Source organism: Phalangium opilio, unplaced genomic scaffold (assembly GCF_054372755.1).
Source record: "Phalangium opilio isolate 3A_F unplaced genomic scaffold, DU_Popi_V2 ptg000013l_1, whole genome shotgun sequence".
NCBI lineage: Eukaryota > Metazoa > Arthropoda > Arachnida > Opiliones > Phalangiidae > Phalangium > Phalangium opilio.
This window is the reverse complement of record NW_028324148.1, coordinates 4,728,301-4,756,059: the sequence shown is the minus strand read 5'-3', so window position 1 is coordinate 4,756,059 and position 27,759 is coordinate 4,728,301. Positions and strand designations below refer to the sequence as shown.

The window sequence follows — 27,759 nt, the reverse complement described above, 5'->3', positions numbered from 1 at the left end:
ACTTTCCACTCAGTTTGACCCAAAGAACACGCCCCTTGATTTATGGCAGACTTATCAGAAACACCCTGTATATTTAAAGTATAAAATATAGTTAATCCCTACATTGTTAGTGATCATTCCTACATATCCATTAATCTGATTGTCTTCGGTCATCATAAGACGATATCTTAAGATGAAAAAATAATTTTTTTAAAACAAACTTAAAATAAATTGAACCAAGGCGATTTTAGACCCCAAATTAAAGCCAAACTAACGGTTATGTTTTTCAATCGGCTCCCAGAACTAGCAAACCCAAGAAGTTGACCCAAAAAAGTAGGCCTGTACGAATAGTGATCTTTTTAAAACCGAATCGAATTGTAAATCTCCTACTTCGTCTCGGAAACTGTATTCGTATTTAAATCTGTTATTCGAATTTTATTTTCGAATAATCGTTAAGTAATTCGAAAATTTCGTTTTCTCCAAATAGCAAATTCGATTCGTCGAATTGAATACTCGATTCGAATTAAACGAAGACAATTCGAAAATTCAAATAGTTTGGGATGGGCGTTGATTATATGTCAGTCTGTTAGGACTTCGACTTATGTAGATTAATAGATTTACTTGAATCCAAGAACGGATGATAGTATTTTAAGTATGACAGTTTGATGGCCTGACCGTTCAACCAATGTCCCATCATCCAGTTTATCCACAGTGAAATAAGAACTCTTTAAATCAAAAACATTTCTAGTCTCATTTCTCTAGTATTAACCAATATCATGAAATCAATAAATGCGATATACGAACATTTATAATGGCCACGGAAAAAGTAAAATTTTCCAACACCCGCATTGCGCTGCTCTGATATAACTCACTGAATTTTCATATTTCTCAACACAGACGTTTTTTATTGTTTTATATTAGAAAAATACATGCTCGAGTTATTTTACAGTCACGGCAAGAATATCATAAACTCCCTTCATTTTATAGAACTTCCTGCTTTCACTTTTAGAAACTCATTAGATGAGTATCCTTCGACATCAAACTAAGGATTAACCCATCGTATTGTAATTGTGAAACTTCGTGAGTTTGGATGTTCGTTACTTAATCCCACTTTAACGGCTGATCGGATTTGGGTGAAATTTGATATGCTGGTATGAATCATAGGATCAATGGTTAGTTTCACAATTTTGGAGTTATTACGTCGGAAATTCCTATTCCTACTAGATAGATATAAGAAACCTTTTTTGGAACTTTCATTTAGCATACGTTTCCTTTGGATAATTTCAAGATTTTTTATAACATTCCTTATTGAATTTTTATTGCATAATTTTAACGCTTATTTTGTGCTATTTCGTCGAATAAACCAAGCTAATATTTTTACTTAAACATAAAGGATATTTTTTTAAGCCCAATAGAGTTCCAGTACTAGATTTTCGTCTAATAGTTTTTCTTTTACTGCCATTTTATTAATTTTGCTTTCTGATTAAAAATTAATTAAAAACGAACATTAATTAAACGCGAAAAAAATCGCTAGTCGATAATAATATAACTTATCGTGATAAATATTTCATCAAAGATGGCCAGCTTGGACCTCAAGAAGTATGTGAATATGGGTTTAGAATCTTAGTCTCTAGAGACATATTCTATGTAACATGCTTGAATTGTAGACGAAAGTTAATTTAGAAAATATTTCAAAGCAATTTTCAGTGTTGTTATATTTCTGAATCGAAACTGCCCAGTTTTATTTTCATTTTGGTAACAATATCAATTTTGATAGATGAAAAATACTTCGAGTTATGTGTTTCTGTGATATTATATTGAATAAAGTAAACTTAGGTTCGACGATAATCGAAAAAGCTTAAAATCAAGGACGCGTGAAATTTTCAGTTTCATACTTCAGTTACTTGGTTTTATGTCAGGCGATAAGTATGAATCAATTGACCAATGCACCTGTAGCCCAGTTAACTTATTCAAATTGATTGGGAAATTCGAACAGTTTAACCAAATAATTCAGTATTTAGTTTTATGAAAAAATAAGAGTTTAGTGGAGAGAAATTTATTATACCAGCAGCTAAGCTACTGATATTCCACAGGTTATTTATTTTACGAATGAGACCCTTCTGTATCGATCAATTTCTTCAATATCAAGCTGTACAGCGCAATCTATGACAGAACGTCTCAAACTTTAAAATATATAAAAATACTTCAGAAATCTTTAAACAATAATCAGCACATTTATTTCATCAATATATTAATAATTCATTAAGTTTTTATTATTTGTTATTAATTTAATGATTGTAGCACTTAAGAATGTTTACCGTATTGTGCCTCTCGTGCTTGAACCCTTTACGTTCGATTAGTTTGTCACTCTAATCCCCTTCGTATTTTCCCGTCTTTCTCTTTTTGAAATATCCAAAACCCTAACCCTCTTCGTACTTGCTACTTTCTTTCTTTTTATGAGTCAGCCACTCCTTTCGACCTCGTATTTTCCCCTCTCTTGCCCTTTAAAGTGCAAGCCACCTTGAACCTGTTTAATGTGTCTGTCACTCTAGCACACTTCGTATTTGCCCCTACTTTTCTCTTTTATGTGCCAGCGACCGTAGTCCCATTTCGATTTACCCCTATTTTTCTCTTTTATGTGCCAGCGACCGTAGTCCCAGTCCAATTTGCCCCTATTTTTCTTTTTTATGTGCCAGCGACCGTAGTCCCAGTCCGATTTACCCCTATTTTTCTTTTTTATGTGCCAGCGACCGTAGTCCCCTTTCGATTTACCCCTATTTTTCTCTTTTATGTGCCAGCGACCGTAGTCCCCTTTCGATTTACCCCTATTTTTCTCTTTTATGTGCCAGCGACCGTAGTCCCATTTCGATTTACCCCTATTTTTCTCTTTTATGTGCCAGCGACCGTAGTCCCATTCCGATTTACCCCTATTTTTCTTTTTTATGTGACAGCGACCGTAGTCCCCTTTCGATTTACTCCTATTTTTCTCTTTTATGTGCCAGCCACCGTAGTCCCCTTTCGATTTACCCCTATTTTTCTCTTTTATGTGCCAGCCACCCTAGTCCCCTTCCGGATTTACCCCTATTTTTCTCTTGTATGTGCCAGCGACCGTAGTCTCCTTTCAATTTACCCCTCTTTTCTTCTTTTATGTGTTAGCCACCCTAGTCCGCTTCGAATTTTCCCCTCTCATTCTCTTTAACTTCTCAGCCACCCTAAAGTCTTCTTTATGTGTTGATGGTTCTTTCCTTTAAAAAAGTTTCTAATATTTGCTAATATTGATTCCAAATCATAGGACTTTTCATCTTAGAGTTTTTAATGAATTATACTCGACCAATACATTAAATTACATTAAAAGTTTGTTATTTGTGATAAAAATGCAAATTTTCTAATATTATAATTAAAACGGTTAAACCGTACATAATTAGAAGAGCAACAAATGCAATATCAAGGTCGGCTAAATCGATGTAGATTATCTTGCCAAGTTTCTTCTTTTCTGTAGTTTTGAGATCTTTTTCTGTAACTAACCTTTGTATAATTCCTGATGATAACATTCTGGACAAGCTGAGGAAATGGTTAGTTAAATTTTTAGTTATTAATATCATGGAGGAAAAATGGAAAGAAGAGGAAAGCCTAACTTTGACTTTTTACCTAAGCTTGTCACAATGGTACAATAATAACTAACTAGCGCACAAAGGCTGTTGTTATGGATGACCCGCGGAACAAACCATTAACTAACGCCAGAAGTGAGATGAAACCAGAAGTACTGAGCTAGCCAAATTCTTCACTCGGCAAAAGTGAATATTCTTGATAACACACCAACGGTTGGCCCTCTGGTGGCGGTTTCTGAATTTCCCCTCCAAAACGAGAGACGCTCGCGGTGGTAGACGGCCGAACTAGATTCAAGCACCCGCTTCTCTGTTCCGCCGCTTTAGGTTGAGGGGAAGGGGGTAGGAAATATTTTGGAACTCGACCAATTTTTTTCTCTCTAGTTTTAGCGCGTTGGAAGCGGCATAAAATCCTCAAATTTGTTCACTAGTGCCAGGATCTACTATCAATGCTAGAGCCCTTCACTTCTAGTCTCATCTCACTTCTGCTAACGCCCAAAAAAATTCAAATGCAAAGAAGGGTTTAAAAAAGTTTTCAAATTTCAATAGGGTTAAATAAATATTTATATTTCTGAGATTATCTACTATGAAACACTCTCTGTAACCTATTATTACTAGACACTATATATGTAATTTTTTTCAAGTATATGATAGTTATTTAACTTTTTTCTGTCTTACCATTCGTTCATAACATCTGTATGGTTAAAAGAGTTTCCGTAAAACATTGCCAAGTTGACCTTTAACAAGGGCTCCTTTGGTATATGTTCGTTAGCCAGGGGATATTTTTTACCGTACGGACTTAGCTGATTGTAAAAGTATTTTTGGAAAATTATGTAAGCGAAGTTGCCCTTTTGAATCGCTTCCCACGCTTCAACTTCGGAATATCCACTTTGAGCGCCATTTCTTTGCAAAATATTAGCCAAATACAATAGCTCATACCTAGACGATCTCTCTAAGAAACAATTATTAAAATTATCTTCATTTTGATAAGCTAAAATAAAGTTACTACCTGCAATATATACAATAAGCCTGTCATAAATGGACTGAATGTTCCTATAGTTAAGTTTCGATTACCAATAGCTTTAATTAATTCCTCCACAGTGTTTATTGGACTTATTGATTCCTTTGTGTTGACACTGGCTGACAATATCGATCCGTAAATTTTAAAAGAACAACCCATGAAAATAATGAAAGACATAACAGCCAAGCCGAAGAGCTCTTTTTTAGATAAATCTGTCGAATTCGTTAATTTATTATAATGCAAGTATGTACTAAATTTATCGGTTGAAATCAGATCGAAATAATTTGTACAATATCCAGTCTAAAGTAGAAGCTAAACAATTTACCCATCTTTCCATATCCTATTACTAGTGCCATCAATTGCCAAAATGAAACATTTTCACTGGTAGATTTTGTTTTCCATTTGCGTTGAATTACGTATAAAAAGATTGAGAACGCAAAGATGAAGAATATCAAACACCTCCATAACTGTAAGGATGTTACCGATATAAAAATATGTTTTTATCGATGTTACTGGAATGAATATTTGAAGGAAAAAATAGCCTTCTTAAATATAAGACATAACATGATATTTCAAGGCATATATCGACAGTCGTAGCACTCGGGGTAATAATGTACATTCTGTATCTTTTGACTGTACTGAAGGAATTATGTGTAATCTTTAACGGTAATAGTTAGTATAGGGCGCTGTCGGTTAGCTGTGGCATAGGGGCTAGCCACCACCCCTCTATGCATTGTAAAGGCGTTAGATAAGTGGCAATAAGTCGCAAGATGACTTGGTCCAATTAGCTAACTAGCTTATAAAAGCTCTACCCTTCACAGTGCTAAATTTATTACTCGTAAAGTGTACTGTGAGTTTGAAAGTGATTAGTCCCTTGACGTATAGAGTAATGACGTCCAATACGGAAAACTTTTTGAAAATTATATAATAATTATAATTAGTATTTAAGACAAATTTTCATAATAATAGTGATTATAGACTTATAAATGATCGCTGCTTTAAATATCCGTAGGTGCGGTATTGCAACGTTTTCAAGATATTTAGTGTTATTTCTGATTTTTTTTTCCTACACAAGCCATTTAAAATAGATACAAACCGATTTTTGTACAGGATCATACAAAAAGCATCCAACTTTTTCCTTAAAGTCGGACATTTCTCTTGTGAGGTACGACAGTTCCTCTTAATCGAAAATCGGCGAATATTTTAATAAATTAAACAACTTGTATTCAACTAATCCATAACATACAGAGAAATCAACTTCCTATATAGGCAAGGAAGAAAATAAACTGTTAAAGGGTCTGTAAAGGTGTCGGCGGAAAGTTGACTTTTTTGAATAAATCTTTATTGACATCACAACCCCCGGGGGGGGGGGTTTAGGTGAAACAAAAGTCTTTCCTTTCCGGGAAAATAGTGTTAGGCATTTTCCTATTTTTGTGTTATTCAACCATATCTTGGGCCAATCACAGCAACAGTCCACGGTGCTAGCAACCGTAGCGGGGGTCTCGGACTCTCGGGAGTAGGGATTCGGGAAACGTCGAAACGGGGTGGGTCACAACCAGTAACAAAAGAGATTAAGCGGGTTTGAGTAACCGCTTTACAAGCAAAAATTCCTTTTCGACACATTTTAAATCAGCTGCTGAAGTCAATGTTTGTTGGAGGGGGGTGCCTTTTTCAAAAATAAAAAAAAATCAACCGTCCACCCAAAACACTTTATAGCCCCTTTAAACAAATTTTTCTGTCAGAGAATTTTAAGGTAAACGTTTAAATATAAAATATAGTTTATTCCTACTTCGTTAGTGATCATTCCTATGAATCCATCATTGCGATTTTCTTCGGGCATCATTAGACGATATCTTAATTAAGGTTAAAGTATATTTCTTTTAAATTAACTTAAAATAAATTGAACAAACGCAATTTAGAACCCAGTTTAAATACAAAATATCCAAGCTGTTTTTCACTCGGCTCCCAGAAGCAGTAAGCGCAAGGAGTTGGTCCAAAGTCTATTCGATACACAGGAAGCGAAACCCGAAACTAACTATTTTGTAATAAATCTTTAGAAACATTTTGATTAAATAAATTAACTAGCTGCAATGGCACCCTGCGTTGCCCATCAGCCCGTCGGGACATATTATTACTTTTCGGCCGCCATTTTAAAAGATGGTGGCAAAATCCTCTCCTATAAAGTCTTTGTACAGATATGGGGAACCAGTGTACTAAATATTAGTGAAATATGTCGAAACTCGCGGATGATATTCAATAAAGATGGGTTTCTTACATTATTAGCCGCCATTATTCAATATGGCCGCGGATTGGTAAAAATTTTAATTTTTGCGTGCCTACTAATTAAGAGTAACGTCCCTGAAAATTTTCAGCCTTCGAGGTAAAGCAGATTGAGCTGAGCGTTCATTATCTATTATATCAGTCAGCCAGGGCTTTGACTTATATAAGAAATATAAGAAAATAAATTTACTTGAATCCAAGAACGGATGATAGTATTTTAAGAATGACAGCTTGATGCCCTGACTTTTCAACCAAAGTCCCATCGTCCAGTCTCTCCACAGCGAAATAAGAATTCTTTAAATCAAAATTTAACATTTTTATTTTAATAGTATTAACCAATAACAAGACGTCTTTAGACATTGAAGATATTACGATATACAAACATTTAGTATTGCCACGGAAAATGTGAAATTTTCCAACGGCCGCATTTCGCTGCTCTCACAGAACTCACTGTCTTTTCATAGTTCTGAACATTGACGTTATTGTAGTGTTTTATATTAGAAACATACATGCTCAAGTTATTTTACAGTCACGGGAAGAATACATTAGCTCCCTCCATACTACAGTATGCTGCTTACTTTTAGAAACTCATTGCATGACGTATTTTTTGACATCAAAAGTGAGGATTAACTTGCTATCGTATGTGATAAGTAGTTCATGAAAGAAGGCCACCAAGTATGAGAATATCGTTTTTGAATCTTAGTCTCTTGAGACATATTTTAAGCAACCCGAATGATCTTGACGAAAGTTAATTAAGAATACATTTTAAAGCAATTTTCAAGTTTATTAATTTTCTCAATAGAAACGGCGCATTTTTATTTGAATGACAAATACTTCGAGTTACATGCTTCTGATGTATTATAATGAATAAAGTAAACTTAGTTTCGACGACAATCGACAAATCTTAATTATAGTCAAGGACGCGTGAAATTTTCTGCTTTATACTTCAGTTACTTTGGTTTTATGCAAGACGACAAGTTTGAACCAATGAAATAATTGACCATAGGTCTCAGTCAACTTATTTAAGTTGATTCTGAGTTTGGTATATCGAAATTGGTTCCGTTTAACCAAATAATGAAGTAGGTCTATTTAGTTTTATGAAAACAAGAGTTTAGTGGGTGGAACTTAATTGTACCAGCAGCTAAGCTACTGATATTGTATCTGTTAGTTTTTTCATTTTTACGCATGAGACCATTCTGTATCGATCAACTTCTTCACTATCAAGCTGTTCAGCGCAATCTAGGGCAGAATGCCTCAATCTTTAAAATACATATATATATATAAAAATAATACATCGAAAAATCATCCTGCCTGTAGTTTTATAAGAATACTTCAGAACTTAAATAAATTTTTTTAATTAATTCGAAATCTTCGAAAAACAATAAGCGATTGCAAAAAAATTAACAATGCCACTTTCTACTGTGTTGCTCTTTCGGAACTTGACATACGTGTTTCAAACACTTTGTGAGAAACTAAAGGTTAAGTCGGGTCTTTCGTCTGTTAGAATTCCTGTCAAAAATCTTTAAACATTAATCAGCACACTTATTTCATTAATAAATTAATAATTCAACAAGTTTTCATTATTTGTTGCTATTTTAATGTATAAATAGTAGCATTTAAGAATCTATACATCTTGTGTCAATCGTATTTGAACCCTTTACGTTCAATTAGTCAGCTACTTAAGTCCCCTTCGTTTTTGTCCTTAAATATGCCCGAATCCCTAACCCTCTTGGTACTTGTCAGCAACCCGACCCCCTTCGTATTTTTCCATCTCTTTCTCCGTATTTTTCCATCTGTTTCTCTAAAACTTCTCAGCCACCCTATAGTCTCCTTTATGTATTGATGGTTCTATCCTTTAATAAAAGTTCCTAATATTCGTTCCGTTCATAGAGACTTTTTCATCACAGAAAGTTTTTAATGATTTATACTTGATCAATACATTGAGTTACATCCAGTCGTCCTTAGTTGTAATAAAAATGGAAATTTTCCAAGATTACAATAATTATTGTAAAACCGTACATAATTAGAAGAGAAACAAATACAATATCCAGGTCTGCAAAATCGATGTATATTATCTTGTCATGTTTCTTCTGTTCTGTAGTTTTGATATCCTCTTCTGCAACTAACCTTTGCATAATTCCTGATGATAACATTCTGGACAAGCTGAGGGAATAGTTCAATTAACTATTAGTTGCTAAAATTTGGGAGAAAAATGGAATGGAGTGACAAAGACAGTCCTAACTCTATTTGACTTTTAACCTCAGCCTTTCACAACGGACAATAATCACTAAGTATCGCACAAAGGCTGTGGTTATGGATGACTCGCAGAATAAATCATTAACTAACTCCCAAAAATTCAAAGGCAAAGAAGGGTTTGAAAAATATTTGAACCCTCAATTGTGATAAATGAATATTTAAATTTCTGAGATTTTTTTTACTATGAAACACACTTTGTAACCTAATATTTCTTGACCCTATACATGTAAATTTTTAAAGTATATAATAATTAGTTAACTTTTCGTTTTCTTACTTACCATTCGTTGATTACATCTGTATATTTGAAAGAGTTTCCGTAAAGCATTGCGTAGTCGCCTTTTAATAAGGGCGCCTTCGGTATATGTACAGACTGTTAAAGAAGTCTTTGCGCGTTGCGTTTTTCGCACATATTTTACTATTATTCAAAAACTATTAGAGCTAGCGCTCTGGAATAAAGTGCGTTATAATAGTTTTGCATTTATCTTTCATATTTTACCCGTTCCAAAGTTGTCCTTTGCATACTTATACCGGAAACCGGAAATGTCAAAATTATCAACTTTAAAAATATTGATTTCTCGAGGATATAAATGCGATTTTCGGATTCCTTGGGGTCGATTCATATTTGAAAAGTGTTCACCAAATTCAATTCCGATGAATAGGTCACGAGTAATCAGCCTTTATTCAAAATCTGGCAAACTTGGTTAGAGTGGCGATAATTCATCATCGAGTATCGAATCTTTGTCGTAATAATGCTTGTTAGATGTTATGGCACCTTATGCGTATATATATGATTGGTCTTGTGGCGCAATACTTTGAAACAAATCAGACGTTCATTAAAGGGATGGTGAAGTGGAAAATAAAGTAATTTTTTATTTATTCTTCTATAAGACCGATCTGCATAGTGAAACCTCCATGAAATAACACCGAACGATTTTTAAACTACGATTAGTTTGAAATTTCATGGATAATTTTAAATATGGATCTCCGACCAATCGCGTAGCGCCCCGCCTTTTTATCAACAATTTTCTCTTGGAACGCTCCGTGTTGAATCAATTTATGGCGAGATTTGAAAAAAAATTGCACGATGTGACAATTGTGGCGCGAGACATGGAACGTGCCACGAGAATTTTGTTAACAAAAAGGCACGGCGTTACGCGATTGGTCGGAGGTCTTTATTTAAAATTATTCTTAAAATCTTAGCCTAATTTGAATATTAAAATCAATGAGAGGTATTTCCTAAATTTTTCATTATACAGACTGGTCTTATTATTAGTAGAAGAATCGATAAATAAAATCACTTAATTTTCCACTTCACCCTCTCTTGAAGAGAAAACTCGCGTCTTTTGAAGAGGAGAAGCGGTTTGAAAATATTGTTATTTGGGCCATGATATCATAATATTTAGAACTCATATTAGTTACGTCTGGGTCTTCAGCCCGACTCATTGCAGCCTAGTGAAAATCTCATTCATGATGGCGTATGCGCTGCACGAGATGCCTTCAAACAGAAAAATTCGACTGTTCCATACATGGAACAACTTCAGAGGAGATGGGTTCTATGCTAGGAACATCCGCTACGCGATTGAGCTTCGCTAAACGGAGCCTTGGGTTGCCCATAGCCTCCCGCGTTTAGCGCAAATGTGAGGCCATTGAAAGATCTTTATTTTAGAAACAGGAATAGGGAACATAGTAATGTGGGCGCGAGTCAAAGTCCCGGACCCCCTTCCTCGGGACGGTGGGATATGAAAGAAGAGGCTGGTCATAGCGACAAAGGTAAAAAGGAATTACGTATTTTTCGCCGTCCCAGTAAGCAACGTCATAAAAACCTAGTTTAAGTGAGCCAATCTGAAATTTTAAACTTTTTATTACGTGTTGGATTGAGGGGCTCTATACTGGGCTATGAGTCGGACTGAATTAAACGCTAACCGTTCTCTATTCCTACCTCTAAAATTAAATCTATCTCTGTTGAGGCTTAATAATAAAGCCGACCGCAACCAAAGCATGGGCAAAGGCGTATTTCACAACTGACGTTCAAATAGAAAAGCCTAAAAATTAAATGAAAAAAACGAATGCCGGTAAGAATGATCACAACCGAAAATAACAGCTAACAGCTAAAACGAACCCGAACTTGAAGTTGGTCTCTCTGTGCTGCTGGTCTGCTACTCCTTTCGTTTATTTTCTATGGCAAAAATACTAACTTTGGGAGGTATTGGGGATATTAGGCCATTTTGTGTTTTAAGACTTTTATTGTGTAGGAAAGAAAACGACCCTGTTTAAAGAAACTTTGGATAATTTTTAATATTTAGTTAAAAGTTGAGATTTATTTATAAAATTTGGACGAAAATTTTTAAATAATAAGACTTCCTTTGAGTTTCAAATCGAAGAATGTTCGTGTGCTTTATTGAACAAATTTTTACAAAAAAGACAGTCACTTTCAGTTTCAATTGTTGCTTTTATTGGACATCCCCTAGCCGTTAAAGGAATAATGAAGCGGAAAATAGAGTGATTTTTTAATCGATTTTTCTTATTATAAGACCATTATATGCACAGTGAAACATCCAGGAAATAGTCTCCGAATGATTTTAAAATTCAAATTAGGTTCAGATTTTAAAGATAATTTGAAATAAGCACCACTGACTAATAGCTTAACGCCCTGCCTTCTTGTTATCAAAATTTCCGTTGCACGCTCTCGCGCCACGATAGTCATATCGCAAGCAACTTTTATTAAATCTCGCGATAAATTTCATTCGGCGTGGAGCGTGCCACGAGAATTTTGTCAATAGGAAGGCAGGGCGTTACGCGATGGGTCGGAGGTCATTATTTCAAATTTTCCGTAAAATCTGAACCTAATTTGAATCATTCGGATATATTTCCTGGATGTTTCACTATGCAGAACGGTCTTATAATTAGTAGAAGAATCGATAAAAAATTATTTGATTTTTCATTTCACCCTCCCATTAAACACATTCTCAATCGTATTCTAAAAGACAGACATAAACTCTAATGAAATTAGGAGGTAAAGCATTGTAATATTAAAAATAGAGATCCGCCCTGTTCGCTGGTATGTTTTTCTCCGTATGAGTAACCAGCCCACGTCGTGACCGGTATTAATATTAATAACTAACTTAAAACATTGTTTTAGTGTATGGTTTCAGGCTCAGCAGGACAATTGCCCAGCCCATACGTCCAGATTCCTTGCAAGATTTCTGGAGAACGAAGGAATTGACGCTTTGGATTGGCCCGCACTCTCGCCCGACTTGAACCCGATTTAGCGTTTATGTCTGTCATTTAATAAAAGATTAAAAATGTGTTTAAGGGCTAAGGGAGGTTAAGTAAAATATATGGCTACAATTGAAACTGAAAGTGACAGTCTTGTTTGTAATAAATAGTTCAAGAACGCAGACGGTATTTCCTGGATGTTTCACTATGCAAAATGGTCTTATAATTAGAAGAAGAATAGTAAAAAAATCACTTTATTGTCCTCTTCATCCTCCCTTTGAGGGCTAGGGGATGTCCAATAAAATATCAAGCATAATTAAAGCTGAAAGTGACTGTCTTGTTTGTATTAAATAGTTCAATAAAGCACACGAGCATTCTTCAATTTGAAACTCGAAGGAAGTCTTGTTATTTGAAAATTTTCGTCCAAATTTTATAAATATTTTTCAACTTTTAACTAGTTATCAATAATGATATTAATAGTTATCCAAAATTTCTTTAAAAAGGCTAGTTTTCTTTCCTACACAATAAAAGTCTTAAAACACAAAATGGCCTAATATCCCAATACCTCCCAAAGTTAGTATTTTTGCCATGGAAAATAAACGAAAGGAGTAGCAGACCAGCAGCGCAGAGAGACCAACTTCAAGTGTTTACCGTTCGGGTTCGTTTTAGCTGTTAGCTGTTATTTTCAGTTATGATCATTGTTACTGGCATTCGTTTTGTTTTTTTTTTTTTTCATTTAATTTTTAGGTTTTGCCATCGGTAGCTTTGAACGTCAGTTGTGAAATACGCCTTTGCCCATTTTTGGTTGAGGTCGGCTTTATTATAAAGCCTCAACAGAGATAGATTTAATTTTAGAGGTAGGAATAGAGAACGGTTAGCGTTTAATTCAGTCCGACTCAGAGCCCAGTATAGAGCCCCTCCCTCCAACAGGTAATAAAAAGTTTAAAATTTCAGATTGGCTCACTTAAACTAGTTTTTATGACGTTATTCCTTTTAACTTTTATCGCTTTGACACGCCTCTTCTTTCATACCCCTCCTTTCCGTGGAAGAGGGTCCGGGAATTTGACGAGCTCCTAGATTACTCTATTCTCTATTCCCACTTCTAAAATTAAATCTATCCCTGGCCTCACATTTGCGATAAACGCGGGAGGCTATAGCCAGCCTCAGGCTCCGTTTAAAGAAGCTCAATCGCGTAGCGAACATTCCTAACATAGAAGCCCTCTTCTCTGAAGTTGTTTCATGTATGGAATAGTCGAATTTGTCTATTTGAAGGGATCTCGTGCAGTGCATATCCCATCATGAATGAGATTTTGACTGGGCTGAAGACCCAGACGTAATTAATATGAGTTCTAAATATTATGATATCATGGCCCAAATAACAATATTTTCAAACCGCTTCTCCTCTTCAAAAGACGCGAGTTTTCTCTTAGAGAGGGTGAAGTGGAAAATTAAGTGATTTTATTTATCGATTCTTCTACTAATTATAAGACCAGTCTGTATAATGAAAAATTTAGGAAATACCTCCCATTGATTTTAATATTCAAATTAGGCTAAGATTTTAAAAATAATTTTAAATAAGAACCTCCGACCAATCGCGTAACGCCGTGCCTTTTTGTTAACAAAATTCTCGTGACACGTTCCATGTCTCGCGCCACAATTGTCACATCGTGCAATTTTTTTCAAATCTCGCCATAAATTGATGCAACACGGAGCGTTCCAAGAGAAAATTGTTGATAAAAAGGCGGGGCGCTACGCGATTGGTCGGAGATCCATATTTAAAATTATCCATGAAATTTCAAACTAATCGTAGTTTAAAAATCGTTCGGTGTTATTTCATGGAGGTTTCACTATGCAGATCGGTCTTATAGAAGAATCAATAAAAAATTACTTTATTTTCCACTTCACCATCCCTTTAATGAACGTCTGATTTGTTTCAAAGTATTGCGCCACAAGATCAATCATATATATACGCATAAGGTGCCATAACATCGAACAAGCATTATTACGACAAAGATTCGATACTCGATGATGAATTATCGCCACTCTAACCAAGTTTGCCAGATTTTGAATAAAGGCTGATTACTCGTGACCTATTCATCGGAATTGAATTTGGTGAACACTTTTCAAATATGAATCGACCCCAAGGAATCCGAAAATCGCATTTATATCCTCGAGAAATCAATATTTTCAAAGTTGATAATTTTGACATTTCCGGTTTCCGGTATAAGTATGCAAAGCACAACTTTGGAACGGGTAAAATATGAAAGAGAAATGCAAAACTTTTATAACGCACTTTATTCCAGAGCGCTAGCTCTAATAGTTTTTGAATTATAGTAAAATATGTGCGAAAAACGCAACGCGCAAAGACTTCTTTAACAGTCTGTACGTAATTCAGGGGATATTTTTTACCATACGGGCTTATGATTATGAAAATATTTTGGTGAGCTCAGGTAAGCGAAGTTGCCTTTCTGAATCGCTTCCCAAGCTTCAACTTCAGAATATCCGCTTTGATTGCCATTTCTTTGCAAAATATGACCCAAATACCGTAGCTCATATCTAGAAGATCCCTGTATGAAACAATTACTAAATTTATCCCCATTTTGCTTATCTGTAATTGAAAGTTACTACCTGCAAGAAATTTATCAAACCAGTCACAAATGGACTGAATGTTCCTATAGTTAAGTTTCGATTACCTATAGCTTTAATTAATTCCTCCACAGTGTTTATTGGATTTATTGATTCCTTTGTGTTGACCCTTGCTGACAATATCGATCCGTAAATTTCAAAAGAACAACCCATGAAAATAATGAAAGACATAACAGCCAAGCCGAATAACTCTCTCCTCGGCAGCTCTATCAAATGTTTAATGTAACTTAAGTAAGGTTTAATTTTACTAAATTACGCGGTTGAAACCAAATCTAAAGAGTTTGTACAATATTCTGGCTAAAGTAGAAGCAAAAAATTTACCGATCTTTCCAAAACCCATTACTAATGCCATCAATTGCCAATATGAACGATTTTGCCTTGTAGAATTAGATTTCCATTTGTATTGAATTACGTATAAAACGATTGAGAACGATAAGATGAACAATATCAAACACATCCACAACTATAAGTAATGTAACACTGATATACAAAATTTAACTTTATCGATGTTACTAAATCATCTCTGGCATAATATGGAGGGCCAGAGACAGACGAAACTGTTTGTCAATGGCCCCTGCAGGTCTCGGGCTATAGGGACCTTATTGCGCTCAGCAGATGGGGTATTAGGCTGGCCACCGGTCTTTTGACCGGACACTGTCGGCTAAATAGACACCTCCATCTGATGGGCTTTGCTGACGACCCCCTCTGCCGGTCGTGCCGGGAGAAGGAAGAAACTCCCTCTCACATACTGTGCGAGTGCGATTACTTCGCCTTACTCAGATTATATCACTTTGATTCACATACTATGGAGCCCTCGCGAGTCTCTTCCATGACGGTGGAATGAATAATAAGTTACGCCGGGTCTCTTCAAGGCCTGAATATGAGGGTGCACAATATGCCTCTGGCATCGGTGCTAGGGCGTGAGCCCCTCTTCCCCCACTAATAATAATAATGATCTGTGTACAGTGAATCTGAGAGTGATTAGTCACTCGACATATACGAACAGGGTGGTAAAGCAATGCTTTCAAGATATTTAGTTCTATCTCTGATTTATTTCTTACGCGATACAAACCGATTTTTGGAGAGGATCAAATAAAAACAATCCAACTTTCTCTTTATATTCATCCATTTTTCTTGTGAGGAATGAGAATTCATCTTGACAGCAAATGGGCGAATATTTTAGCAACTCAAATAGTTTGTATTGAGCCAAACTATAGCACACAGTGAAATCTGCTTCCTATAAAGTCGAGAAAGGAAATAAACTGTTAAAGAGTTTGTATATATGAATGATATCATAGTTTGACTTACTTCGTTCCTATTATAGTCTGTTAAACGAAAGAAGAGCCCTGAGAAATTTGTCCAAATTGGTGTCGCCACCATCGACCCCATAGTACTTTATCAACTTGTTTTGTTTTGTCAATAGTCGTCTGTAATATAGTCTGCTATATACAGATAGTTTAACTTATGTCATTAAAATATATTGCAATGCTAGTTCAACAAAGATAAAACTGGTGTCTTGTCGTTAATTTTGTTTTATATTCTTTAATACTCGATGATAGTAAAAAACCATGAAACATAAACGTATTAAATATATATTGCAAAATGTATTGGTTCTATTGCGATTAAGCCTATCTGTATATAGCAGACTATATTACAGACGACTATTGACAAAACAAAACGATTTGATAAAGTACTATGGGGTCGATGGTGGCTACACCAATTTGGACAAATTTATCAGGGCTCTTCTTTCGTTTGACAGACTATAGCTATATATGTAAGTGAAAAGGTAAAATTTAAAGTATGAAATGTGTATTATCCCTACTTCGTTAGTGATCATGGCTACGTATCCATCAATCTGATTTCCTTCGGACATCATTAGACGATATCTTAATTAAGGTTAAAGTATATTTCTTCAAAACAAATTTTTTTTAAAAAAAAAAGCCACCGAACTTAAAGCAAGACTAACGTTGCCGTTATTCAGTCGGCTCCCGAGATGTTTGCCAATCATAAGTAATTATGCCATAAATTAAAGTGGTTTTTTTTGGCTCAGACTGAGTGAGATGTGTCAGAAAACATGGGGTCTGAAACATATTAGGTAAAACAGGGAATTGGCACACATGAGGAGTAAAACATTTCACCGCACCCATCTTGTTTTAACAATTTCAATAGCCTCCTACAGTTCAAAGTGTAAAGGCTCGTTTACATGTGCGCGAGAAATGGAAAAAGTCGAAGCGTAAAGCTGAGAGATGAGGCGTATTGGGGTTTGAGTTCACCAGGCGTACCGTTTACAAACAAGCGAGAACTTTTCAAGTCCCGCTTGTTGCTCATAGATGAAGCGGGTGTTCCGAATAAGCTCCGATCTGCCGCAGTTGAATCTTCAGCTCGTGTTTGCTTCTCGCAAAGAGTCACGTGATTTTCCAAGCCAATAATATCCAAGGACCGAATATCGTTTGATATTTTTGGGTTTGTTTATCTCGCGAAATAGGCCTAGGCACCACCATTGAGAATGTCTTTAAAAGAACAAGATAACATTTTTGAAATACGTGTAATCACATTGCCTCATCTTTTCAAGCTCGACAATTAAATCCAAATTATTCTCAAGCTCAAGTAGAGAAAATATAGGCACCTTGACAAATTATATCAAGTAACGTTCCAAAAGGCGAAAATAGCCATCTTTGTTTCTATTTCTCCATATAGGATGTACCCAACGACGACGTTCCGGTCTAATTTTCTGTTGTTTTTTGTTATAAATGTCGAGTGTTTTTCAAAAGCAATAGTTTCTTTTTAAGCAGAAGTAAACTAACGACAGTCGACGCCATTTTAGTTGTTTACTTTCGACTGAAAGACAACTCTGCAATCTAGGCTCATGCTACCGCCCAGCTTGGATGTAAACGAAGGAGCGGGTGGAGCAGCGGGAACAAACGCTTTTGGCAGACGCGATTTATTTTAGGCGCGAGAAAAAGATTCGACTTTCAACTCCTACTCTCCGCTTTAAGCTTTTTCTCGCTCACATGTAAACGAGCCTTTACAGTGCAAGAATTTCAAGATGAAGAAGGCTCATTAACGCTCTTAGATTGGAGGCTATTGAAATTGTCTAAACAAGTTGGGCACTCAAATATGTTTTACTCCATTTGTGTGCCAATTTTCTTGTTTTAGAGACCAAAATTTTAGACGTCCCCATGTTCACTCAAAAAACACTCCCTTTTAATTTATGTCAGATTTATTAGAAACACCCTGTATAGTACGCGAAACCCGGGAGTAAAAGCTTTTATTTTGCAATCAATCTCAGACTTATCTAGCTTTAATGAATCAATTTACTTGAATCCAAGAACGGCTGATAGTATTTTAAGGATGGCAACTTGATGGCCTGAACGTTCCACTAAAGTCCCATCCTCCAGTCTATCCACAGTGAAATAAGAATTCTATAAATTAAAATTTTATTTTTTCATCTATATTAACCAACATCAAAAAATCGATAAATACTGAAGTTAATATTTATATATACGAACATTTATGATGGCCACGGAAAAAGTAAAATTTTCCAACGCCCGCATTTCACTACACCAACGGAACTCACTGAATTTTCTTAGTTTTCAAGACGCTATATTTCTCTGCATTCCCGTTTTATGTAATGGCTCCGAAGTATGTTAGCCTATTAGAAAATTACATGCCTGAGTTATTATAGGATTTGTGCTTGCCTTTAGAAACTCATTTCATGAGGTACCCTTTGACATCAAAGTAAGGAATCAAACCAACGTATTCCATACTATTAATATTATAAATGCAAAAATTCGTAAGTTTGATTGTTTGTTTCTTAATCCCGCTTTAACAGTTGAACGGATTTGGATGAAATTTGGCATGCAGGTAGAGCACAACCTTTTTATTCAGGTTTTTGCGCTTTTAAATCGAACATTTCTATTCCTTCTTTTAAAATATAAGATTGTTTTTCTTTGTAATTTTAATTTTTAGCATAAGTTCAAGCGTTTCAAACTTTCCTTGTTTTCTTTATTCCTGTGTCATTTGAAGGTTTTTATGTATTTTTAAACGTTTTAGCGCAATTTTACGTTAACAATTATGATACTGTTCGCTTCCGTCGGATAATATTTCTTTTACTGCCGTTATTTTAACTTCGCTTTGCTTTGCTCTTGTGATAAAAATTAATTTAAAACTAATATTAATTCCACGCGAAAGAAGTCGCGGGTTAACATGTTGGCGAAAATATATAACTTGCAATCGTGTGTGATAAGTAGTTCGTGAAAGCCACCTTGAAAGTCACCAAGTATTCTACAGGGCCGGTAGGCCCTTGTAGATATGACTTGATACCCGTTTGTAATGCTAAACGAAAAAATCACCTTTTTAGGGTTAGCGTCCCATAGAAAAAGCATTACATTTTACCCGGTTTTTTGGGGAAATTGTCATAGGCGATACGGAAAAACTACATCGAAGTTAGTTTTCGGAATACTTTCAAATTAACAAGAATTTACTAAATGAGAAACTTACCTGCTTAGATTTTAAATAATTGAAGTCTAATTTTTGTAATTTAACTAATTAATTATGCCTCGAATTCCCTATTTCATAGCAGACGACAGTAAGAAAGTTTATTTCATAGCAGCATAGCCCACTCGATCCGCGCTCCCGGACGCTGCGCTGTTCGAGCGCGAGCAGCTTGCGTCGTGACGCGCGTGATCGAGTGGGCTATGATAGCAGACGACAGTAAGGCAACGCTAATTATTTTTTGATATTTCATCCGAGCTCTAACACCGTTATTTGGATTTTCTAATGAACTATAACGCCCTTAAAAACCAAAATTGTTTTTATCAGGTCCAATTTTCGTCTAAAAAAGTAATTCAGGTAAATAATTACAGTTAATAGAGGTTTTAATACTTTGAAGTAATTTTTCGACGTTCGTTTTGGCCAAGGCTTAAGTTGAATTTTGGTAAGTCTGTGTAATATACTCTTTATAGCGTCTTTCGTCCTTTAAGATTATAAAAAAAGCTGATTTACAGCTCTGTTTTGGAATTTGATATAGTCTGCTTCGTTTCATGCTAGAAACATATCCTAAGTTCCTAACCCTAGGTTTTACACTTTAAAATACTACTGGAAAGATGACAAAAGTGTTTTCACTTGGCAGTTAAGACAGTGGTGTTTATGTAAGCGCAGTTAATTCAACACTTCCATATGAGGTATAAAGGGTTTCATTATTTTTTAATTATATATTAATTATATGTTAATTTTATTTTGGCTATTCTCAGTGTGCATTCATATGTTAGAACGTAATTTCGGATTTTTGTGGTCTCTCAAGTCTCCAAAACTGTAAGTTTAACATTTTAGGGCAAATTATTATAATAATCAAGAATATGTATAGATCATCAAGGGTATAAATAGGCAACCTAAGACCCATTTGATTTATGATGTAATAGATCATGTTAGGTTTAGATACAGGGTTAAGCTTATGTTAGGCTAGGTTGTTATGAGCGGCTAAATGTTCACCTGTTTTTGGAATTATCAAGTTTTAACAACTGAATATATTTCCCCTGTTCCAAAATTTTACTAAATTGGATTTGTTTTTACCCCTGATTGTTGCTAATTATCTTGTTTATTGCCACAAATTTTCTAAAAAAATGGTATTTTAGCTTCTTTCTACCCTAAAAAGAGGCGCGCTTTTAGCCATAACCAATGCACTTATTTAAAAAGTAAACAGTTCTACGAAATTAACTTTACGATTTTGAAAAGGCTATTAATTTTATTTAATACTCACTAATATCTCGTGCCATCATTATGATTAATGTATGACAAACCAAAGATGATTTCGATTTATATTTTATTCAAAACCGCTAATAGCATTTTCGGTTCCTTAGATAATAGGGACGGGAAATGACATTTTCAGCCTGTTAAGAGTTGACTACTGCCTTAAGACTGAAGTGACAGATATTATACAAAAACGTCTTTGTTTGGACCAAGACCGAAAAAACCAACGATATGAGTGAGGTTTATCAATTGACTGAAGTTCAGATATTGAAATTTTTCTTTAAGTATTTTTAGTAGTTTAATCCTTAATCACTATTTAATTCAATCAACTGATTTTACTCTTAATCGATCTATTCCCTCTAAATTTATTCAAAAAATTGCATATCACCGCTTTTTCAAGAACAATTCCATTTTCCGAAAACATTTTATCATGAAATTAATTATTTTGAAGGGATTTCATATCGATGTTCCTTAACTTGTAGGGGTGTGCGAATACCACTTTTTGGGTATCGAACCGGTTATCGAATACTAAAAAATTTTCCTTATCAAATACCGAATCGAATAGTTTATTCCAAATCGAATACCGAATAGTTGGGCCTTGGTAATTTTTTTCCTTCCCGATTAATCGCGAATAGTTAAGCCTAGTAATCGCGAATATTTAACCCTAATATTCGCGAATACTAGGCCAACTATTCGCGGTTAATCGGGTAGTAACCCTAATATTTGCCAATAAAATTACAAAGCAAGGTGAAGAACATTTAGAAGCTCCTAAATTTCAAAATACCTCTCCTCATTGGTGGTCAAGTATTTCTTAAAATTTTCCTATGCACTGGCTGGTAGTTTTTGATGGGAGACAAATAAAATAAGGTGGGTCTCTCTAGTGCCAAGGACCAAAATTTATGGTAGTCGAACTTTAACCGAATAGTCAGTTCGGTATTCGATATTCGAATCGAATAGTGAAAATAGGCTTATCGAATACCGAATCGAATTATTCGGTTCGGTATTCGATCGAATTATTCGATTGAAACGGTTAACCGCAGACCTCTATTAACTTGTAAGCACCTTGACGGACATTGGTTTAAATGTTAGTGGCTTGAGAAATTTTCAAGTTTTCACCAAAAAATGTTTTTTCAACGGTTACAATTTGTTGAGAAGACTGATATTCGATGAAATATGATTAAGAGTAATTTATTGTGCTCGGACTAATAAAATAATGTCGTTTATCAAAGGAAAAGGAACAACATTTGTCCCCATGTGGTACCTTTTAGTAGGTAGCTCTCCTTTCATGGACGGGAAAAATATTTTATAAGCATAAAAATAACCAAAAGTTAGTGTAAAGATTCCATAAAAAGAAAAATTTCTCAGTACTGTACAATGTCATTTTATATTCTTTTCAGCGGAATTAATACATAAATCACTTCACTCTAAACGAGTTATGATATAAAATTTTGCAGTCATCCGTGCTTGCAGTGTATGGGTGCTCTTCTTAGAAATTCAGTAGAATATTTAAAATATTAATTATTGATCCCTCTAAACGTACTCCCTTCAAAATAATTAATTTCATGATAAAATGTTTTCGGAAAATGGAATTGTTCTTGAAAAAGCGGAGATATGCAATTTTTTGAATAAATTTAGAGGGAATAGATCGATTAAGAGTAAAATCAGTTGATTGAATTAAATAGTGATTAAGGATTAAACTACTAAAAATACTTAAAGAAAAATTTCAATATCTGAACTTCAGTCAATTGATAAACCTCACTCATATCGTTGGTTTTTTCGGTCTTGGTCCAAACAAAGACGTTTTTGTATAATGAGAATATGCTTTTATAATCTTAGTTTCTATATACGTATTCTATGTAACACGCATGACATTCATTTGATAAAGATAAAGTTGATTAAGATAATATTTTTAAGTAATTTTCATGTCAATTGGTTTTCTCAATAGAAACTGCAATTTTTAATTTTGGCAATAATATCATTTTCATAAACGACAAATACTTCGTTTTATATGTTTCTGTTATATTATAATGAATAAAGTAAGCTTAGTTTTGACGATAATCGACAATCCTTAATTAAAGCCAAGGACGCGTGAAATTTCTAGCTTTTTACTTCAGTTACTTTAGATTTATGCCAGACGATAAGTTTGAATCAATAAAATAATTCACCAAAGCACCTGTATCGCCGTCACCTTATTTAACTTGATTTTGGGTTTTGTATTTCGAAATTCGAAATTCGCCATGTTTAACCTAATACTTTAATAAAGTTTTATCAAAACATAAGAGTTTAATGGGCGGAAATTTATTTTAATAGCAGCTAAGCTACTGATATTCCCCCTGTTAATTTATTCATTTTACGCATGAGACCATTCTGTATCGATCAACTTCTTCAATATCAAGCTTTACAGCGCAATCTATGGCTGAATGTCTAAAGCTCTAATATATATAAATATAAAAAATACTTAAATCGTATTGCAGTTTTATAAGAATACTTTAAAGTTTGAATTAAAGTTTTCATTTTAATTAATTTGAAATCTTCCAAAATCAATAAGCGATTCCAAAAAACTTTGTCACTTTCTACTGTGTTTCTCTATTGGAACTTGAAACTATGTTTCAATCATTTTGCAAGGAGCAAAATATAAAGTCTGGTTTTGTTTAAGTTTCGTCTGTTAGAAATCCAGTCGAAAATCTTCAAACATTAAACAGAGTATTTATTTCATCAATAAATTATTATTTCAACAAGTTTTTATTATTTGTTACTACTTCAATTTATACATATTAGCATTTAGGATGTTTACCATCTTGTGCCTCTCGTACTTGAACCCTGTGTTCAATTATCCTAGCCGCCTTCGTATTTTCCTATCGTTTGCTCTTTGTGTCCGAAACCCTAACCCTCTTGGTACTTGCTCCTTCCCTTCTCTTTTATGTGCCACCCAACCCTAGTCGCCTTCGTATTTTCCCTTCTCTTGCTCTTTAATGTGTCCGAAACCCTAACCCTCTTGGTACTTGCTTCTTTCTTTCTCTTTTATGTGTCAGCCATATAGTCCCCTTCGTGTTTACCCATCTCTTGCTCTTTCATTTTTCCGAAACCATACCCCTCTTGGTATTTGCTCCTTCCTTTCTCTTTTATGTGTCAGCCACCCTAGCCCCTTCGTGTTTGCTGCTCTCTTTATCTTTAACTATAGTCCCCTTTTTATAGGCCCTTTTCTTTCTCTTTAACGTGACAACAACAATTGTCTCCTTAGAATTTCCTTCTCCGTTTTTCTTTCTTGTTTCAGCCTGGTTATAAACATACAAAATTTCGACGAAGAGAATGATGGAAGTTAAACTATACATAATTATGAGAAAAATGAAAGCAATATCCAAGTCCGCCATATCGATGTAAAGTATATTTTGTGAGTCCTTTTCGTGTGAAGTTTGAACAGTCGGACGTGCAGTTATCTTTTGCATAATTCCGGATGATATCATTCGGGACACCCTATTTAAGGGAGAAAATTTATTTCGATTTTAAAATCACGAAAAGTTCCTAGAAAGAGGATACTTTTAAAATATATTTCTAGTAGAATATTTCTATAAGTGCTGCGAACGTATATAAATGTTACTTACATTTCGCTAATAATATCTCTGTATTTCAAAGTGTTCGAGTAAGCCACGGCCATATTCGCTGAAACTAAGGGTTCTTTTGGGAAATGTATGTTTTTAAGTGACATTTCTTCACCATATGCATACATTTGGTGGTAAAGGTAGTCCGGTATCATAAGGTAAGCGAAGTTCCTATTGTGAATCGCATCCCAAGCTTCCTTTGCAGAATATCCACTCTTATTACCATTAATTTTCAAAATTCGGCCCATATACCGTATGTCAGATATAGCAGAAGCCTTCAATGAAATCATTTCGAATTGTCTTTATTTTGCTTATGTTTATTTATGTTAAGACTAAACCACAACCCAATAATACTCTCTATAAATATGGGCCTATAGTATCGAGGCTGTAAAAACGCCAGACAAAATTGAAAGGACTCCAGCGCCATCTTCAGTTAAATTTTTTTTCTCTAAACCGGAACAGAATATAAATATGGCCTACTGTGATTCTCCTTCCTTGATGGTGTGGAATAAGGCAGGGTTGTAGGTGAAGATCACTGTTGGCAGTTGCTTTAGTTTACAACAAATCCGCTACCAGGAAACGCCCCTCTACTCTTGCGCGCTGGAGCAATTATTATTTCGACCCATACTTATGGAAATTATTAGAGCTTTATGCTTAAACGAATTACTTCTAAAGTGCTAATTATAATGTTCATAAAAGGCCTGTATGTTCCAATAGTTAGATTTCGATACTTAATTGCTTCGATTAAGTCTTTCACGGTGTTGATGGGTTTAAAAGATTCCTGCGTGTTGACACTGGCCGATAACGTAGATCCGTAAATAGTAAGTGTACATCCAATAAACAAAACGAACAATATAACAGCAGAGCCGATTAATTTCTTTCTCAGTACATCTGTAAAAGGATTCGCAATAAATTTCCTTTAGACTCATTAATATCAGAAGTGAGATGAGACCAGAAGTACTGAGCTAACCAAATTCTTCACTCGGCGAAAGTGAATATTCTTGATAACACACGAACAGTTGGCCCTCTGGTAGCGGTTTCTGAATTTTCCCTCCAAAACGTGAGACGCTCGTGGCGGTAGACGGTCGAACTAGATTCCAGCACCTGCGTCGGTGTTCCGCGGCTTTAGGTTGAGGGGAAGGGGGTAGGAAGTGTTTTTGGAACTCGACCAATTTTTTTCTCTCTAGTTTTAGCGCGTGGGAAGCGGCATAAAATCCTCAAATTTGTTCACTAGTGCCAGGAACTACTATCAATGCTAGAGCCCTTCACTTCTAGTCTTATCTCACTTCTGTTATTATCGATAGTATGTTAAAGTTGTCGTGTTCGCTAATTACCGATTTCATTAAAGCCCATTACAAACGCTATGAAGTTCCAATACGAAAGATCTTCTCGTTTCCGTTTTATTAGAAGTACAATTATTGGGAAAAACAAGATAAATAATGCTAAAAATATCCATAACTGGAAGAATTGTAAAAGATTTGATTATTTAAATTGTTAAGTGAACTGTAGAAATAAGGATGCTATGACAAGTTTCAAAAACATTTTCGTAGGAAACAAACCGATTTTTGAAATGGATCGTATAAAAAGCAGCCAACTTTCCCTTTATGGTCGGGAAATTTCCTTGTAAGATATGATAGTTCTATTTGTGCGCAAATTGGTGAATATTTAATCAATTCGAATAGAACGTATCGGACTCCAACGAAAGATACAGAGAAGTCTACTTGCTACAGTTGGTAAAGAAAGTTAAATTATTAAACTAAATCACACTGAATCGGACAAAAGCCATTGGATTTAAAAAGTACTAATATAGCAAAATGTTCCAAAAAATAAAAATATAAATTTATTTAGATCATTATTTGACTAAATCCAAGAACGTTGTTTACAAATGTACACCCTATCAATATTGAGAGAAATGAACCATTAGTAGAACCAAAAACGGATTTATGTAAGAACGTTGAACGTAGCAAATTCACTACCCATCCTCGCATACTTTATTGAGAAACTTCGTCTGCTTATATTTTGACTCCACCCACAAATTCTGTATATAGCAATTTCGAAACAAAAAATTTAACCACGAAAATAGAGATAAGAATGACATTTTCGATCTCTAGAAGTCGCTATATACAGAATGGGTGGGTGGAGTCAAAATATAAGCAGACGAAGTTTCTCAATAAAGTGTGCGAGGATGGTACTAGAGGCTAAAGCTACGATCCGACGTTCTTAGTACATAAATCCGTTTTTGGTAGAACCGAAACACGGCCAGTTTTGAGGGAAAAATGTTCTATGACTTTTTATTATGGAACGCCGTTTACAAGTTACATTTAGGGTATTTTACGGATTATCCGTTAATTAAAAAGCATTGCCTTTCAATTTCTTATTTAATTTTAAGGGGTCATCCGTAAAACACTCCAATCATCACTTGAAAACTGGCCTTTAGGGCATAACGCCATAGACCATTTTTAAGTCGAAATTGCCCATAACACTTTTTGGAACATTCTATATAAAGCATTGCGAGAAAATTCTTTTGGAAAAGAGATTACTTCATTCGTAAGCAATCCAGTGCGTCCATTCCAAGTTCCATTGGAATCGGGTGAACCAGGAATATTAGTATCCGGAATCATTAGACGATATCTAAATTAAATCACCACAGTCGTTTACTATCTGTTTCTCTCTACGTGTGTTACTTGTAAAAGCTCAAAAATTCAAATATTTTTTACGTATGGGTAAGTTTAAAAGATTTTGCGAGGTATCCACATCGTGGTAGCAGGTGTAGTGTTACAGCAGGGGTAAAAATATGGCAGGAGTAGTATTATGGTGTCTTAATTGGGCTTACTAGCATATCGAGATCAATGATCAACATGGAATCGCTTAAAACTAGGTGATTTGTAGTGAAGTAGAGAACGTTATGGCTACTATTACGGCCCAGCCTTTGGGTCATTTTATACTTACTTGAAACCCAAAACGGACGCCAGTATTTTAAGAACAACTGCTTGTTGACCCGAACCTTCAACCAAAGTCCCATCATCCAGTTTATGCACAGTGAAATAGGAATTCTGTAAAACGAGTTTTGTAATTTTTTTTGCAAGTCTTAGTTTACGAAATAGCTAGGAATAAAAATATATCGAAGTTAATACGAACGTTTAAAATTGCCACAGTAAAGGTAAGATTCTGCAACGCCCCCATTTTGTAGGAACGTCAATTTCTTCAGAGTTTCTGGTAAAATTAACAGAGTTTTAGATACAGAGGTTTCATTTATTTCATATTTCCTTTTCAACAGTCGGGGATATTATAGTCTTTGCATTAAGTACACCTAGCTTCCTATTTAGTTGCCTGTCCATCATTAGGTGGTCTGAGCTTGAAGCAAGACTTAGTGGGACAGTAAACGTTCTAGCCCTGTCTAATGTCTTTT

At 34.9% G+C, this 27,759-nt stretch overlaps 1 protein-coding gene across 1 annotated transcript; it reads right to left on the bottom strand.

Annotated features, from left to right (window-relative positions):
- Positions 1–24,990: 24,990 nt before the first annotated feature.
- LOC149707893 (putative glutamate receptor) lies at positions 24,991–27,533 on the bottom strand. Its single transcript, XM_089863827.1, has 6 exons — positions 27,489–27,533; positions 27,300–27,403; positions 26,891–26,981; positions 25,910–26,074; positions 25,685–25,808; positions 24,991–25,241 (listed from the first exon to the last, which is right to left on the bottom strand). The coding sequence occupies exons 1-6, from the start codon at positions 27,531–27,533 to the stop codon at positions 24,991–24,993; spliced, it is 780 nt and encodes a 259-aa protein (XP_089719953.1).
- Positions 27,534–27,759: the final 226 nt, after the last annotated feature.